The 19,246-nt window shown below is 40.3% G+C and overlaps 1 protein-coding gene across 1 annotated transcript in view; it reads right to left on the bottom strand.

Moving 5' to 3' along the window:
* Window positions 1–3,811: 3,811 nt before the first annotated feature.
* The window catches only part of LOC306945115 (dynein axonemal heavy chain 5-like), a gene marked incomplete at both ends in the record, with an annotated part of 145,964 nt that continues 130,529 nt past the window's right edge, over window positions 3,812–19,246 (bottom strand). Inside the window, 3 exons of the mRNA XM_079533823.1 lie at window positions 3,812–4,033; window positions 5,314–5,535; window positions 10,551–10,759. Of these exons, the coding sequence (XP_079389949.1) occupies window positions 3,812–4,033; window positions 5,314–5,535; window positions 10,551–10,759 (653 nt within the window). The remainder of the gene's footprint in view (window positions 4,034–5,313; window positions 5,536–10,550; window positions 10,760–19,246) is intronic.

The raw sequence follows: 19,246 nt of genomic DNA, 5'->3' as shown, positions 1-19,246 counted from the left end.
CTATCGCAAAACGTGTATTGATGTTGTTCTACCATCTACGTGGGTATCTGTAGTGTTGTTGTCCTGACAGGAGTGAAGCCACATCACCTGAACATACGGACTGCCCCCAAAGAGTGCCAGCAGCCAGCATTAGCCTATACAGAACCCACGCAACGTGGCAAAGGGAGATGGAAATCTGCTCTGTTTCCAAGACTGAATTAGCATTCATTTAAACAGCCTAATTACTCTCTTCAGTTTTGTGTACAACATTATAAAAACGTCTTCCATAATCTCATACCAATTCTTTGACTCAGAAAATGATAATGAAGCTATTACATCATATTAGCAGAAGGAAGAGCTATGAAAAATGTCCATTCAGCAGTACAAACCTTTTCATTTTAGGGCCCTCACTGCAGCAGCAGGAGGAAATTCCTGCCTTATTCGGGGTGGGACAAAACGTAGGAGGATTAATAGGTTTTTTGCATTTCTTCTTAGTGGAAAAGAGAAGATTCTGAAGTGTTTAAAGGTTATTTCTAGAGTTCTGGAAGAGGAAGGATTGATGAGCTTAAGCAAGGTATTTCCTGCACTTATGGAGTAAGAGTAATAAAGCAGAGGATGTTAAATATGATATACCAGGAGGAAAAGAGAATGAGTTATATTCATGCTATGGAAAGGCATGCTAGCAAGAAATGCAAGGGCATGAAAAAGTAAAAGAGGAATAAAATCAATGTGTGGGTTCTGGATAGATAGAGATAAAAGCTAGAGTTTGTGTTTGTTCACTCAAGATCTTTTTAAGAATTGTTACTCTATCCAGAGGATAATAGGGTTTATGAATGTAGCTGACCAGACAAGAGAATTGTTTTGATTTCCATGACTGTGTGGTTTTTCTGAGCTTCACTGCAATTAAAATCTATTCTACAAAGCTGCTGAAGTAAAGGGCCATAACCCAGCTTTTTGTGTCCCACCACCACCACTATGGACAGCCACAGCCTCAGGGATTACGAGATGGACACCCTTTGGAGTATGGAATGCTGTTTATTTGCAACCCTCAGTGCCCTGAAACCAGATATGTTTGTAAACATGGCCACTATGCGGACATGAGTTGCTGGACTGTATTGCTCTCTTCATTCTGAAATGGCATTGCCTTCAAAGCGCTTACCTACAGCAACGTCAGGCATTATTGTCTGTGCGAAACCTGTATGATAGTGCCAAAAGCTGTATCAGTGTGTTTAATTTCTCAGATTCGTTTTCACAGCAGATCGTAACTTGATTATCTATACGCATTGTTTGAGGACTCCCTGTTGTTAATCTAGAATTTAAATATAATTAGTTTGATTTCAACTCTTCTGCCTTCCATTTCTTTCATTTAGTCTGGTGGACATCACTTTTGAAGTGAAAGAGCTTTAGCAATAATAACTAAGAAATGTTGATTGGGAAGGGTCAATGTTATGCCATGTTAATGGCATCTCAAAGCAAATTGAGCTGTCAGATTGAAAGGAGTAATGCCACTGCATGGAGGGACAGAATGGGATGAGGGAGGGAAACAGGCAGAGGAAGATACCTCTTTCAACAGTCAGTGATGCATCTTCACTGCATGGTAAGCACAAGCGGAAAGGGAAAGAGATGTTTTAATGATGGGATACATTGAAGGTTTTGTTTTTCAACTACTTTACAGATTTTCTGGAAGCAGGCGGCTGCGGTCTTCTTTCTGTTGGGTACAGAACTGTCCCTGCCTGTAGCGGAACCCCGTACCATTAGTCTGGTTCCCCAGGGGTATCACCTGCCTTCTGCTCTGTGAGATTTGAGGTCTTCCTGAATTGACAAAATATCATTAGTTGCTGATGTGAAAGTATCAAAGAAGCTGTCACTTTTTTTTTTTTTTTTTTTTTTAATTATTCTGCTTCAGGACCCCATGTGCTAGAACCATGCACCTATAGATTTTCTTTACAGAGGGTTTAATTTTTTAATCTACTTGACAAAGAAAGGAAGTGATGCAGTTTCCATGGAGCAAAACATATAAGCTCAACTGCATACGTATTTTTAATGAGCAGTTCTAATTTCAGTTGTTTAAAGGATTTACTGTTTTCATAACAAGTAGCAAGTACTTCAGGTGTGCAAAGTAACTCAATGTATGCTCTTCATTTTAAGCCTTATCAGTGTCACTGGCATGAATTTTGCATGCACCAAGAGGTTAAACACCATAACATGCATGCACCATGTTAACACCATAACCCCTCAAAGAGGAAGTGGGGAGAACCCTACAGATTAAATTCTCATTTTCTATACCACAGTACAGGCATTCCCCGTTGGAAGTCTCTCTTCGTGATTTGCAAGGCAAAGATCTTGAGACCCAGTTGTTCACCTTTCTAATCAGCAGAATTCTCAGTGGAGTCAGCTGACGCGCTGACATACAGCCATGCTGCAGGAGGCCTGGAGCAGATATTTGGAACAGGTGGTGTCACTGGGTAAGACCATCCCACCTCCACCCCATGTGAAGCAAGTTCTAAAGGAATCCTGCCCCAGCTGCTCGGTTTTCCAAGAAGAAACTTGGCCCTTTCTGCTTAGTAGTGGGTAGGACTGAGAATATTGAACTTCCTCGTGGAAAGAACTCTGTGCCTGCTAATAGTAGATTGAAACTGGGTGTGGGGAAAGGTGAACTACCTTCTTGCATGGCGGCTGAAAAGAACAAGATTGCAAGTGCTTACAAGGAGAAAAAAAAAAAGTGAGTAATGAAGCACTCACTGTTTCTTTCAGAACATCCAACAGCAATTTATTTTGTTTTGAATTTGTGCTAGTGAAAAAAAAAGCAAAACACATTTTTTGGCCAATAGCTGTCTATTAAGAGAAGCAGCAATCACCCTTCAATCATAGGGTAAACTGCAGAGATGACAATACACAAAATAACACCAATCTTTTCAGGTGAATCTACTCCCAGAAATGGCTTATGTATCCTCTACCTTTTAAAAACATATATATTATTTCTTTTTCTTCTTTCTTTTTTTTAACCTAGACTAATGCAAAATACAGCATAAAATGCAGTTGAGAGTTTCGAGGGCACACGATTCAAGGAAGTATCACCAATGTAGCAAATAGTTGGGCCAAAGTGGTGTTTAGGCATGTTTACTCTCAGAAGAGTTTCAGAACTTCTTCTCACTAAGAATTTGGTGTGTGCACATCTTCCTTCTAATGGGACATAGGTTTGGCAACAAGCTAACATGCAAAAGCAGTAACTTGTGCAAAGATAAACTTCTATTACTATTTCCATATACAAGAGACTATTCAAGGAAATAGCAGCATCCATCTGTAAAACCACTCAGCAAGTTTACAAATGCAAAAATCAAGTGCATTCACATATATGCAGAAAAGGATGAAGTTTTATTATGAGTTTAACTCACTCGTCATTACTGCTTTAATAATGCTATGCATGATAAGTTTTTAACTACAAAGTTGATTTTAAAAAGAATCATAACGTACTGTGAATAAGACTTATACTAGGAAGAAAAGACAGCATCTACAAAAGAACCTCCATAAATGCTAGAGCAGTTATCACAATCATAAGCACGTTTTCCCTAGCATTTCCTGTATGAGCAAACTAGCTGAATGTATTTCTGCTCCACAACAGCTGCCGTACCTGTTTCCCTCTCACAATCCCAGGTTAAATACATTTAGGTGTATTCACAGTGAAGAGAGTAAACTGATCTATGTATGATTAACACGATCTCTGTACTCACTTGCTAATTCCCACACCACTCTGAAAATAACAATGGAATTCCTGCTAGCTGCAAACTTATTTCCTAGGTGGTTATTTTTTTTTAGAGCTATAGTTTGGCCCTCATTTTGAACTGCAGAGCAGTGCCACCCCCCGTAAAGTCCAGTGATCAGGATTCTGTGCTGTTTTCAGGTACAAAGAGAAAATGTACGTCAGATCTGTCCTCCGAGGCGTTTTGTAGACAGGACAGGAGTAGTACACATTGCCTTGTTGCTTCTTTGGATCCTGTAGTGCTGTCATGTTGACAGCATACACATGGACTACAGGAAGACTTGTGAACAGCACCTGAAAATGTTAAAAGAGACACTGGACTCAGTATTAGCAGGATAGGGTGTCCAAACTCCAGCATCCTGGCATTGGACTCATTGGTGGACTGCAGCAAAAAACAGCAGCCCTTCAGCAGAAGCACACAGAAGAAGCCAATCCCTGTGCTCATTACTACACTGACCCCAACCTGTCTATAAGCCACTGGCAGCTCAGAGAGAGCAGACTTCAAGAACCTTGGAAGGAACAGAAACTAAGAGAAACCAGCAAAGATGCAACATGGCAAAGGATGAAAAAATGGCAGCACGGTTCTAGGAGGGAGTGAGACCATTGCCTTTTTTCCCCATCCTTTTCACCTCTAGTAGGTGTTCCCCATTCTTTCCCCACCTCCTGTTCCTTGAATGGCAAGACTGGAGCTGCAGAGGCCCAGCTGCATTCATTAAGCCTTCCTGTTACACCTGTGCTGTTGGCAGTGGAGCTTCAAAGACCCAGGGTGCCTCCTGGGTTATATTCAAAGGAGATCCCTCTGGCAATACACAGTACCCATTAGCAGAGGCAGAGAAAGGTCTCAAATCGACAGCTCTTGTTTATGATGCCAGAGCACCTGGGCAAACTCCGTACATGAAGGATGTCTTTTCACAAAGCAGGAAATGAGTACCAGAAGCTGCCACTGGCAAGATCTGGTTTGGAAAACACTGCCCTCAGCCAGCTACAGAAGTGTTTTACCTACAGAGAGCAATGGCCTCGACTCCAGTTCCAGGAGAGAACAAAACTTTACCAGCACACACAGTGGCAGCTTTCCCTGTGCACTGACCAGAGCATGCAATCACTGCTCCTTAACTAGACTTTAAATGTGCTCAGTAACCTTGGCAAAATGTAAGTTCATACATGGATAACTGAGCAGAAGCCCAGAACTAATACCAATAACTCAGTAGCAGTGCCAGGGTCTTCTATTTACCTAAACACTGTGATCAGAGCAGGCCTGGATTCTGAGAACAGTGACAGGGCCCACTCTTTCAGTCCAAATGATTCATGAGTTGCACAGATGTAGTTCAGCACCTGGAGCCAAGGAGCCCAGCTACTGGTCTACTCAAGTGTAGCACCTCCCAAACTCATCTTCTGACAGAGGCTTTTTGGTCTGTTGTGGTGGGTAAACACCCTGTCCTTTTCCCAGTCCTGCTATTACTTTACCCTCTTACAACCTGCTGTGAAACATATGCTGCAAGCACTTGGAATACTTTCTGGTTTTCTCTGAACACACAATGTTACACTCCAGTTAGTGATGCTCCATCAGTCTTTACCTTCGGTGCTGACTCGACCAGCTTGCTGTTCCTGCGGTCCCAACCAGCCCCTTCGAGGATAAGGCCATATATATAGACCCCACCAATGTCAGCGGGAGGTGGGCCAGCCACGTCTTCTTTCATCATCTTGGTCACCTCGTTGTGCAAAACAACATTGTCGAGTGCCCATCCTTTTGCCAAATTTGAGCGTGTTGTCTCCTGCTTCATGGCAGTGAGGAATCCCTGAAGAGATCAAATATGACACAGGCTTTTGAAGAAGCTTGAACGCACCCATTGCCAACTGTTTTCCTATACAATAGTGACACAAGCAGTATAAACTTCAACCCACAGAATCTCATCTACGTATAAAACTAATTTCAGTAGTGTAACTCCAGTGCTTTCCTACACTGTCCCAGTGCCAGGTATTTGTATGCACTTGCTATGCTTATGCTGGCAAAGAAGTCACTAAAGTGGCCTATTTAATGTATAGGTCCAACTCATCTTACCTTACTCACCTACTTTACAACAAGACAAATGGAGAAAGGTTTACACAGCTAGCAAATAAATGTGATTTGTAAGATTTTAAATGCAGGTAATTGCTGAGGCACCAATAATACCATGTTTTCACGCACTATATTACCTTTCCCTGTAGGAACACCATAAAAATGCTTTTCAGTCAACAATTCCCAATGCCTTTTACAGACCACAAAGGAAGTACAAACTGGGATCATGTAATTAACTACTGAAATGCCCCTGTCAGCAGGGCAAAACATAGCTGCTACTCAGTGCAAAGCTTCAGTGCACTTACACAGCATACTGCTGCTGACACCAGCAAGATGAACGCTCAGCATTTAGCAATAGACACTGGAATGGGTTGCCCAGCCCAATGAACGCCCCCTCCTTGAAAGCATTGAAGGCCAGGCTGGATGACACTGAGCAACCTGGTCTAGTGGGAGGTGTCCTGCCTATAGCAGGGGGATTGGAACTATGTGATCTTAAAGGTCCTTTCCAACTCAAACCATTCTATGATTTTAAGAAACTCATTCTCTGTTATAAAGGAACAAGAGGGATTTATTGGGAGGACAACTGGTAAGGTGCTTACAGTGAGAGCGGGGCTGATCTCTTTTCACTGATGACAGGTGACAGGACAAGGGGAAATGGCCTTAAGTTGCACCAAGGGAAGTTCAGGTTGGATATCAGAAAAAACTTCTGTACAGACAGGGCTGTTAAGCACTGGAATAGGCTCCCCAGGGAGGTGGTTGAGTCACCATCCCTGGATGTGTTTAAAAACCATTTGGATGTGGTGCTCAGGGACATGATTTAGTGGAGGGCTGTTAGAGTTAGGGTAGTATGGTTAGGCTGCGGTTGGACTTGATGATCTTTAAGGTCTTTTCCAACCTGAGCAATTCTGTGATTCTAAGAAATCAGTAGCAATGAGGGAATTGATTAAAATTTTTAGTTTACTTTTATTCATCCAATCATAGTGGAGGCTGAAGGAAAGGAAAAGAAGCTTCATGCAGCATCAGCAGCATCATGGTCTTGGTGTAGGGCTAGCATCCAACAGCCAAGCCTGGTGCTTCTGCTGCAGGCCTTAGCACCTCCCAGCAACAAAGCACCCTTTCCATTATGAGATGACATTCATGAACTCGGATATTTCAGTTAAATGACATTGGTGGCTTCTCATTAATGCCATTCCAGGAACCCCGGAACAAGTATTGCAAAGAGCTTTTGTGATAGCAAAGATAATTGTAATTGCATTTGAAGTAGTTGAGAACTCTTGCACACCGCTAAGGGAGACAGGATTAATGGCCAATTTCTTCCATCAGAATGGCCATTAAATGAAAGCAGAATCCTTGTAGTTAATTTGTGGAATTTTAATTTGGGGAAGCATGATAGTACGTTAGTTTAAAACACACAGCATTCACTGCCAGAAGGCCCCACTGGGCCACCAGACCCAAATCTACTCAAATATGAAAGGGAGAAGAGCAGGAAGAGGACAGGACAGAACAATGACTGCTCTAAGGGAATCAGTTCAAAGGCTCTGTGGAAATACAGATATAAAAGTAAGCTCAGATCTGTACGCTGTCTTCAGAGATAAGATTTAGTCAGCAGACTCTTCTTGCAGAGATGGCTGAACCTATATGTTCTCTGCAGTGGGACTTGAAACACTTATATTCCCATTAGAGTGAATCCCAGATGGTGTTAAGCCTGCAGCTGAGACAAGGAGCCCCAGTTTTGATTTCTAGTATTGAAACCAGTTTTAATTTCTAGTATCTTTGTCCTGTTTGGCTAGTTGCTTTTTCTTGTTGTTCTTGTTTTGTTTTTGGTTTTTGAAGGGTTGCTTTTTGTTTTGTTTTTGGTTGGGAGGGCTTTTTGTTTGTTGTTGTTTAGTTTCTGAGTCAGGAGGTTGCTAGAATTTTGAACTGCAGAAGATGATTTCTTCTTTCCCTAACCTGCCTTTTCCCAAACATCTCCCTGGCCTGCTCACTGAAGCCTGCTAAACATTGGCTCCTTTGCCTTCTAACAACCCATGCATACTAACTCTGAACCTTCCAGAATCACGCACCCACAGAAGCTGTGACAAGAAGTAAAGAAACCAATGTCTATTGTTTCCAAGATCACATAATCTCTTTCACCTTGCTTGTGGGGTTCCTTGTTTGTCACTTATTTTGTATTTCCTACAGAGAGCAAAATATTGCAGGGTTACTATGGAATCCAGCAGGCTCTGAGCAACGGAGCCATTGCGCTTCATCTTCCTATTAGTATTCACATTACTTTGGCATCTCAGGCTCTCGGAAATAGGCTGGGGGTTCATTACGCTGAGCACTCTACAACCAGAAAGACAGTTCTGCCTCATAGGGTTTAAAATCCACATATAGGACAAGTGGCAGCAGCTGGATACAGCAATGCAAACAAGAAAGCAATAAAGCAGGATCCAGCACAGTAAGGCAATGGGAAGGTAGAAATGGAAGACGTGTAGAGCTGTGGATTTGAGGATTGCATCCAGGAGGCACCACTCTTTGTTTGGCGGTTGTCTTAGCCCAATGCAGAATCACAAAGGGAATCAGTTTTTCTTTCACACAGAAGCCTCAGCCTCATTTGTATCACCATAAATAAAAATTAACTTCTGTGCAACCACTGAATTGATCCCAGTATATAACCAGTCCAAGGAAAGAGAAGTCAGGTCCTATTTTTTTTTTCTTATTGCCAGTGTGTTTCATTCTCCCAGTGCTATAAATCTACTTTATTGTCTTCTGTTACCCATGGCATTTACCCATTGACTATAAAGCGAGCAGTGAGATCTATGCAAGTAGGCAAATTACAAATTATTTAGGAGCTACATTTCCTCTCCCAAATGAAAGGATTTTTTTCTGAGTTTCTCAGCTGTTACAAACAAGCCATTAAACCATTAGAACCAGCACTTCATCACCTCAGCTTGCTTGAAAAGATGGAAATCAATTTTCTTAACATGTGAAATAATGGTTTTAAGTACAGCAACATTATTAACAAAAATAATATTTAGCTAAATAGAAAATGTGTCTTTGTTCAGACAAATTTCTTGTAGAATGTTCCCACAGCCTGGGTTACAGAAAATAGAGACTACAGAAATAACCATTTGATTATGAAATCTGTGATTGTCAGCACCAATGGTTGTTCAAGTCAGGTAAACACATCTTCTTCTGGACTTTTGTTTCTCTGCACAGTATGTATTTAGGGACTTCTGGAACTATGTGTCATGAAGTGTTTAATTTTAGAATTTCTAGAGGCTTTCTCACTTACAGTGCTGTATTAAATTGTGTCTTGTCTGGGGACATTTTACTCTGCTTACTTGGCAGCTTTTTTGAGGAATCCAGACACATGGATCCGAAGGAAATACAGAATGCCTCAACTGGGCTGGCCAAATTTCAGGACTGACACAACCCCAGACAGCAAAAACAAAGCCAGTTCAAACAGTCAGTACCAAATCTGTGTCAGCTCTTCCTCATCTGTAGAGCAAAAGAAAGTAGTAACAAAAGCCAAAGCCCATCAGGGTTGCATCCAACCTGATCACTGCAACGGTTACTTAGGAATATTTTAGTGTTCTTAACAAGTCAAGTACAGAAGCATAATAGTTTCATTAAAACCACTTCTACTCTCTTTCGTACTTCTGCTTGGGAACCCTTTACTCAGGGATTTTATAAGCACGCTTCTGTGCCTTAAAGTTGTATGGGCAGACAGCTGACAGACAGGCTAGATGATAGATGAGCATTTCCCAGCAGTAGCACTAAAGAATATTTGCCACTGTTGCTTTCCCTCTTCAAGGCAGCTGTTTCAGCTAGCTTTTGCATTGCCAACAAGTACTGAGATTAAAATACATCTTTAAAATAGCTCTTTGCTAAGGCTCCACAGCAACCTGTTGGCTGGATGCTCTCTCAATGACTCACTTCCACAATTCACAGTTCCCATAAACATCTGTGAATCACAGAAAGCTTTAATGAATGTGGTTATCTGTGCAGAGGATCTGCACATCACCAAAGTATGTGTGCTTCACCTCTTCTAACTCTGCTCTCAGCTGTTCCCTTTTTTTTTGTTTGTTTTTTGTTTTTTTTTTGTTTTTCACTCTTTATCAATGTTTTATTTTGGGGTGCAGGGTAAGGGCTGTACATTTTATATGTCTTTCCAGATCAAGACTGGCATAAGCCTGGGGTGGTATAAATAACAAGCGTTCCATTTCAAGGAACTGATTTACAAGGATTGAGAGTGAAATCCAGATCCCTTTACCCTATGTCAAAGTTTTCAACCATATTTTGTCTTGTCCTTTAAGGGTTTTTCACATAATAATGAAAAACAGATTACTGTAGCAGAGGAGAAGATAAAAACAGGAAATGTGGAAATGGGAGAAAAAATGTCATTTCTATCCTACAATCAAAACAATCAGAAGATCATCGAACCACAAAATGGTTTGGGTTCAAAGGGAATTCAAAGCCCACCCAGCCCCACCCCATGCCATGGGCAGAGCTGCCTCCCACCAGCTCAGCTGCCCAGGGCCCCATCCAACCTTGAGCTGGCCTTGAGCAGGGCTGGGCATTCCATTATTTCATGGTGTCATTTTTTGTCAAGCAAAAAATTCATTAGATTTTGAACTTAATTCGTGTTACAGTTAAGCTAAAAATGTATTTATTTAGATTATACTTAGGATAGTCACAATGGAGTTAGCTGGAAGTTCTTTCACTGTGTAATCTATTACATAGCAGCTGTATCAAATCCGGCAGACCTACCTGTGGATTAAAGAACCCTGTCATCCAGAACTGATTTGGTCGGCCATCCAGGAGCCAAGTGCTGAACTGCTGGTTTCTTTCAAGAAGCTCAGTAAACCAAAATCCTAAAGTTGTAGACTCCCAGGAAATCCGAAACCATAGTTTGGGAATTCTGGCATCATACATACTATCCAATGCATCTCGCAGTTCTTCTGACATAATTATGGTTCCTGAAGATAAGTAAAGCATTCAGCATGAACTTTCCCCCGGCTAATAAAGGCAATGAAAATTTTCAAATGACATCCTGAGTCTAATAAACCCTCTTTTGTTGTCCTTTAATTGCACACCTGTTGCACCACAGTCTTATCAGTGTGTAGTTAATTTGCACAAATTTATAAGACTCGATTCAAAGGAAATGTGACAAGATAAAAGATATTTCTTCTGTTATTTTGATCAGAAATAAGGATTTTTTTTAAACAACTTCTCCTTCACATACAATATTTATATTCATTATATTGACACTACCTTTGGAATGTGATTAATTATTTAAAACTTTTTAATATATTTTAATAGCTCCCAAGTACATGATCAGTGATAGAGATATACAGTATAACTCATCTATATCCTCGGCATGTACTGACAGTTATTATATTCATTAAATGCACTGCTATTAATGATAACTTTGTACACTTCCATTATCAAGATTGCCAGTAGAAAAAGAGTACGTAGAATAAAGCTAGAGGCAAGATTTATTTGTTTTTATATTTATTTTGGCAGTGTATGCTCGTATTATCCATGCATAGTACTGTTGTCTCCATTAAAATATTGGCAAATATGTGATTATTATATGACACTTGCCATTCCATGTGCCAAAAGCTCTTACATCTTACCAGTCTGTACTCTCAGCAGTACTGACAGCAAGTACATGCCTCATATGCGAGATAGGACAGGACAGGACAGGGCAGGATAGGATAGGACAGGATAGAATATCTTCTAAGAAACTGATCTGATAGCCCCCATTCTGATTACATGTTCCTGTAATATCAGTCTTCACTGCATCATCATATACACAACTGCTGTTACTGCCAGAAGGGTTATTTGGTGATGGTAAAGATGAGCTGCACTTGCCCATACCATCATATTTGTATGGAAATGAGCCCTGTATTAAGCAGGCATTCAAATACTTTGCTTCCATGGCAGGTTCGCAGTTGAGGAGAAAAAGGAGAATATCCAGAAACCAAACATCAGTTTTTAATTTAGATGAATGCAGTGGCTACTCTGAACACCTGCATAATAGTGTGCAAATCTGTTGCTTTGTAACTATATGTCCAATAGGCTTCATTTTTTTCTAGTAGATAATTACAGAATCATTTAGGTTGGAAAAGGCCTTCAAGATCACTGAGTCCAACCATCTACCCGACATATTGAATCCCATCACTAAACTATGTCTCTTACTGCACAAGTGACTTGCTCTTATTTACATGCATCTTTTTCTATACAGCAAATGCTATGAGAAAAATCACCTTTCACAAAACCCCAAATATAAAAAAGTGCTGCAGCAGTACAGACTGTAGCAAACACATCAAGCTATTCTGCATTCTCTGTAATGGCTTCATAGTCAGGTTCACATTTGTGTTCTGGGATATGTAAAAAGTCTTTTATAACACAATTTGTAAACATCCTCATTTGGTATAAAACATCTCTAATAGAACACTAAGCACAAGCATTTAAGGAAGAAGTCACTCTGTGTCATCTCTTCTTTGCCTACAAAAATGTAGTATTAGATTGTACACTTGATTAGCCCTCTGGAGGCAGAAAAAGTGAAAAACAAATCATGCAAAACATGATGGCTACAATGTCAGAGTAACCTCAGTGAGAACAGAAAATAAGCGAACAGAGTCCCCTTTTCCTCGGAATCATTGCCATCTGAACTGAGAAATAACACTTTCACCTTTGGTTCTTTCTTCTTTTCATGCAGATAGAGCCAGCTTTCTCCTGAAACAGGGGTTATGAGAAAGCCACATTTTCTTCCCAGTTCTGGGGAAGCCATTCTATGATTCAAATAGAACATGGTTGAAGAAGGCCAACCACCTGGTGTTGCACTTGGATCAGGGCAATCCCAAACATGAGTAGAGACTGCAAGAAAAACTGACTGAAAGCAGCCCTGTGAAGAAGGATTTCAAGTTCCTGGTGGATGAAAAGCTGGACATGAGCCATCAGCATGCACTTGCATCCTGGAAGGTCAACTATGTCCTGGGCTGCGTCAAAAGAGGTGTGGCCAACAGGGAGAGGGAAATAATCATTTCCCTCTACTCTGCTCCTGCAAGGTTCCATCTGGAGTACTGCATCCAAGCCTGTGGCCTCCAGTATAAGAAAGATGCATAGTTGTTAGAGTAGGTCCAGAGGAGAGCCACTAAGACGGTCAGAAGGCTGGTGCATGTCTACTACAAAGAAGGGTTGAGGGAGCCAGAATTGTTTAGTCTGTAGAAGAGAAGGCTCTGGGGAGACTTCAGTGTGGCCTTCCAGTTCTTGAAGGAAGTTTGTAATCAGCAAGGAGACTGACATTTTTCATGGGCAGATAGGACAAGAGGGAATGGTTTCTAACTGAAAGAACTGGGTGGCAACTCTGCACATGACAGGGAGGTTTGGAATAACTTTATCATTAAAGTCCCTTCTAATTCAAAGTAGTCTTTGATTCTGTGAAGAGACTTGAGGAATGTTTATTCAACATAGGTATAGATGACACATGGTTCAGGAGGCCATATGCTTCTCTGTTGAATCACATCTACAGATGAGCACAATAGTTTCTAACCCGGAAAGAGGAGATTTCTAAGAATGATCATTTTTCCTATCATCTGCAGTCTTGTTCCAGTAGTATTACCTCTGCTAATTGTTGCTTGGTTCTTTAATTTCCTTGAAAATTACAGGCGTATAGAATTTCTTCAAGGAGAGTTCTACAGTTTTGAATCCATTCTAAATATTACTGAGAGCTTCTGAAAAGGAAACTGTTTAGATATAATGTTAAATATATATTTTGTTGAACTGATCTCAAAAAAAAACGAACAAAAAAAAAACCAACCAAAAACCAATAAATATAAACACCTAATCTAGGTGTTCCTGCTCTGGCAGTGGGATTGGACTAGATGGACTAAATGATCTTTTGAGGTCCCTTTTAAAACCTGACATTCTGTGATTCTTGCAGGCAGGCTGCAGCTTTTCAAGTATGTACATAAAACCAGTCTGCCTCAAAGTGTGGTGCAACCTCTCAGGACGGCTGCCCGTTATGACTCAGAGCAGCTGCTGAGAGTGTTAGGCCAAAGAGTTCTTAAGGAAGAGGTATGCTCAACAGCCCTGGCCTCAGTCATATAGTTGCATAAATATTCCTAGTGAGTGGGTGTCAGCCCTGGCAGTAGGCATACAGAGCTTGAATTTCAGCACTGCAGCACACTGAATGACATCTGTGGGTGTCGGGATGCATTCCTGCAGCTACAATACTCTGATAAAAATAAAAATGTAAGAAATAAAGTAATTGTCAGAAATGAAATTGATAGCAGGTGAGAAAAAACAACAGTACCTTTTTGGAGAAGGGTGATAAATGCATTTGGAAAACTGTATTTGATAAACTGAGTAAGTAGTTCAACACCACGCGCTTCTCACATTTAACTTCTCAGAAGATCAAAGCCCTGGTTACCATATGAAGAGACTGAATGTCCTATGAACTTAATGTGACAGTCTAGAAGGTATTATGAATCAAGCCAGCTGTTAGTAACCAAATTATTTTTGGTTTTACTTCATGGTATTCCCTCTCTTGAATGGAATAAATCTCATCTGAAATGGCTGATGGAAGGTCAGATCAGTCAAAGATGTTAGGGCATTTTGATACTCACAAAACAATACTTACTGTAACTATGTTGTCCACAGAGTACATGCAGCTTGGGAATTAGAATGTCCTTTTTTCATTGCCTTAAATTTATTGTCTTGCTTTCAAATCACAGCTACATTTAACCAATTGGTATATAGCAAATGAGTTCAATCAGTCTACTCGGTTCTGAGTAGTACTAGTTTTATTGCTAATTAAGTAGTCTGTTCTTTTAAACTGATCTGTATTTAGAGTGACTCATTCAATAGACATAATGCTGTTTATGGACTATATTGGGAATTGTATTATTTCACGTAGTTGGTCCTTTCCCTACCATGCCTATCTGAAAATGGTGGGATTTGTAAAGTTTGGGTCTACGTTTTCAATTTTACATTTAGGAAAATCTCTATCTGGATTAGAAACTATGAATTTCCCATACAAATGGCTGGATAAAGTTAGAAATGAAAGATCTTAAACTCCAGCATGAACCAAAATAACCCTCAGTTCACAGACTGATTCTTTTCACAGGCACAGGATGTGAATCAAGAAAACTAGAGTAATTATATATGATATAAATGAGATGAGAAGGAGTTAGCTTTTCCATCAAGTACAATTTGCCAGTGGCTGTCACAATTATAATAGGGTTGGAGACCATCCCTCGAGAACAATAGTTCCTAGACAATGAATCTGGGCAGAGCTCTGTCCTGTACAGCCAGTCTTAACAGTACACAGAGGAGAGAGCTCAGCGAGAGCATCAATCTGTTCTTGGCTATCACTGTAACAACTACAGCAAGTTGGTCTTTTCAGCCTTTAATCCCCACTGAAGCCTATGTCCCAAGCTGCTGGTTTTGTTAATGTCAGATCATTCTGGATGGACCAGACACTCACTCCTTGTCTGTGTCACCAAGCTGCAACTCCCTCTGTTGAATGTGTTGAGGAGAAAAATCCCAATTTGCTCATAACCTTATAAGCCTTCTTCTGTTTCTGCCTTATGGCACCAGCTAACTTGCTGGTGCTTTCCCCAAAGAATGCATTATTTATCATTCTACCCAGAGATACTACATACAGAGTAACAGATTTTAAAAATAAATAAATAAATAAATGAAAAAATCTGTATATATTTTTTCCTATACTTAAAATCTGATCTTTTCTTTGTAAGTTGTAGTACGTTCCTGTGAGCAGACTGATCACTACTGCTATGCTGAAAGAAATCAATTTCTCTGCTTCAGACAATCTTTCCTATTTCCCTGTTTCTTCCCTTGTAGCACTAGGGAACTTCAGCATTTGGAGATGCTTCTCAGGAAGCTCTCAAAGCTCATTTAACTACACTGTGCTGCTTTTCTCCTGAGCCACTCAACAGTTCAGTACTTCCTTTTGCTTCTGGTTCCCAGAATAGGAAGAGTAAATTAGGCAGGCAAGACCTGCAATGTATAACACACTCTCCATTTTTTACTTTTAGACTATTATTCTCTCCAGCCACACCCAACCTTTTTCTTGTTCTGCTTTTTGTTTGTTTCATACCTGCCTTTTCCGGTAGAGAATCCTCTGATTTAATTCTTCAACTCAGGAAAGATGAAATAAGAAACTTAAGTTGCATGCTCTTTTTTTTTTTTTTTTTTTGAGAGAGAGAGAGAGAGAGAGAAATACAGTTTTCTGCAACAGCAAATTCCTTCAGTCAGTAGGAAGAAAATTTCAAAGTAGCCTCATACAGCCTAGCCTTGCAAACTGTTCTGAAAACTTACTCCAGTACCACTTGCCTACGTCCACTAAAAGACTGAAAATAAATATTTTAAATCAATAAACTAAACATTGCATTACAGTTATTGAGAGGTCTAGAAATAATATGCCACACTTTGCAGAAGACAAGAGGCACTGTGAATGAGAACTAAATAATGGATGAGAGATGCTAAGCCAAAAGTAACAACTTAGGACACATTAGACTCATCTCTCCCATTCCTCAAATGAATTTCCCAGTATTGTATTCCATGAATATCTTCACTGAGCGCTCTTAATTATCTTCAGATAAAATCCTCATCCCAAAGTGGAACACACAGATCCCAACAAGCCTTACACACACACTGTAAGGATCAGTAAAGTAAGAGCCTGAGATCGTTCAGTCCAAAAGTCTATGGCTAAGGCCAACAAGCCAAACTAAAATTCTATGTCTTAGCAGTTTTAAACCATTGTTAATCTAAATGGAATCGATCCATTTTCATCTCTTCTCGTCTTTGCAGCCAGTGGGAAGAAGAAACTCTTTATTTTCATTGGAGGCTGTCTTTCCTGTGCACTCCAGCAAGACTTGTTTCCCAAGCTTCTGTTTTTCACCATATAGAGCAGAATAGATTATTGCCTAGCTCTTTTGGAGTTCAGTTACATTCCCATTGTAAGGTACAAGGAACAGAAATTACTTACAGCATCATGATAAAAACAGTACTACCAAAATCACAGTATTCTGAGTTTTAAAAATAGTGAATCTACCTCATTCTTTCAGGGGCTTAACAAAAGTTTGTGTATGGAATCTAGGAACTCTAAGAGATTCCTACTATATATGCAGGACTATGTGTTACCTTATGTCCACATGAAGCCTTTGGTGTTTCAACACATTCTCATATGAATGACAGTCAGGAAATACCTAAGGCAAACACACTGGCTATCAACGAAGTATAAGGAAAGTGAGGAGCTACAAGCAGGTAATTAGTTTTTAATAAGGTAGTAAATTAACGACTCAAATCAAGCCTGGTGCGTAGGCAATGCATTGTGTGCATTACATTCATGAATTTAAGCTAGCTTTGTAACATGGTGAGTGCCTTAGTGTAGTCGCAGTGGATAGTTTGCTTAATGCTGATAGAACATCTACATGGCAGATGCTACGGTGACTTCTGAAGTTACTACTTCTATTGGTTCCCCTTGCTTTCTTTTCTATGTTGACCCTATGGCTTATGACTCCCATAGCTATTTGTACAATGCTTGTCTTTTGTACCAAGTAAAATGAATGGAATAAAAATCCCAGGCCAGCAAGTCATGAAAACAAATCTTTACATATTAATAGTAAAAGCTTTTAGAGGGTTTTCTGTGTTCTCAGATAAGTGGTTAACATGAAAAGGACTTATCTATCTAACTCTGCAAGCTTTGCAAAAATAATAGTGGGAGTTCTGTGACCAAATGACATATACACATACACATACATATGACACGGAAGTACAACAAATCTAAAGTTTTGTACCTGGCTCCAACTCTTCATGAGGTAGGCAGTTGTAAAGGTTTAGTTTGAATACACTACTGAAAACAAATGCCAAGTGGATGCAGATTTTTGATCAAAGCAAGATCTGGATATACTTGTAAATAAATGAGGTAAGCATTTGTTTCTTTCACACTACAGGTTTTTAAACAGACTACTGAGCAGGTAAAAATGCAGTGAATAAAACATACTAAAAAGCTGCTTTTATTTCCACTGCAAAGGATTCAGTATCAATTTCCACTACTACTACTAGCATGCTCCACTGGAAGTCACTCAAGAGGAATTAGAGATGACTGCCACAGAATCTCTCTTCCCACTTCCTGGCAATCAATAGTCAAAACCAGAACAATTGCTTGGGACATAATTGAGAGTACAAAGTGCAGCTCCAATGTAATTATTACAGTATGATCATTTTGGAGAATATCATCAAATGTGATCAAAAGGCAGCAAAGTTTGTTGGTAGTACGCAGGCTTGGGCATGGTTGCCAACAAACATGTTGGACACATGATGGGCATCTTCACCCACTCAAGAAGGACTAAGGCTAACTCTCAGAGAATCTCTCTGCTCACTTTCTTCAATAATAGAAGACACATATATGTGCCATCAGGGCACTTACCAGTGCTACTTTCAGTGCGTGGAGGTACATGCAGACCTCCCTCCACTCCAATCTCACAGATTGGTTACTCGAAATTTGCCTGTACTCCAACTGCAACAGGGACTAAGAATAACTGTCTAGGCTACTACTGTTCACTTTTATTATTTAAGGACACTGTCTTCAGTGGCAGAGGTGGCTGAAAGTGCCCAGTCGCTAGTAAACAGCTACAGAGTTAGTGTGCCATGCCAGGGGTACATACCCTTCCACAAAAAGAAGGCAAGGCACGTACACAGCAACTCTATAGCTTCTATACTGCTCTGCAGAGAATACTGTCACTCTGCCAGGGGCTTAAGATCTGCTCTTCATATCCCATTAGGATCTGGAGTTTCGGTTCAATCCCCATGTCACACTACTCCCCAGATGAAAAGATGAGAAAACAGCTCTGTTTCCTTGTCTCTAAACAGTTGTCCCTATTTGCAGCAGAGTCTCAATTTAGGTCACTTGAGAGGACAATCATCACTGCTGTTTTCTGATTTATGTGAAACTCTGTATTACACCAACTGTGAAATAAATTCTGGGCAATCAATAAGTAATTAAAACAGAACTATTGGTTGGGACATAACTGAGAGTACAAAGTGCAGCTCCAATCTAATTATTACAATCTGATCCAAAAAAAGTAGCCCTCCAGGCAACAAAGTTCACTGGTGATGATGCAGGCTTGTGCATGGTTGCCAACAAACATGTTGGACACATGCTGAGCATCCTCACCGCTCCCAAAAGCTGAACACTGTTAATCTGCCCTCCAGTCAGAGGAACAAAGCTAGCTCTACTAATTCCTTCAGCATCTCTCATGTTCAGCTGCACACAGGCTCTCACTGAGGGGGGTTGTATTTCCCCAAATAAAACACAGTGAGCAACAAGAAAATGACAAAGTCTGTCTATTCACATCCAACCTGCAGGAATAAATAGTCAGACCTCTTTTTACAAATGAAGAGTGAAACTATAATCTGAAACACAATATTTA

Source organism: Tetrao urogallus (assembly GCF_951394365.1).
Source record: "Tetrao urogallus genome assembly, chromosome: 3".
In the NCBI taxonomy this organism is placed as follows: Eukaryota; Metazoa; Chordata; class Aves; order Galliformes; family Phasianidae; genus Tetrao; species Tetrao urogallus.
This window is presented reverse-complemented; position numbering and strand designations above follow the sequence as displayed.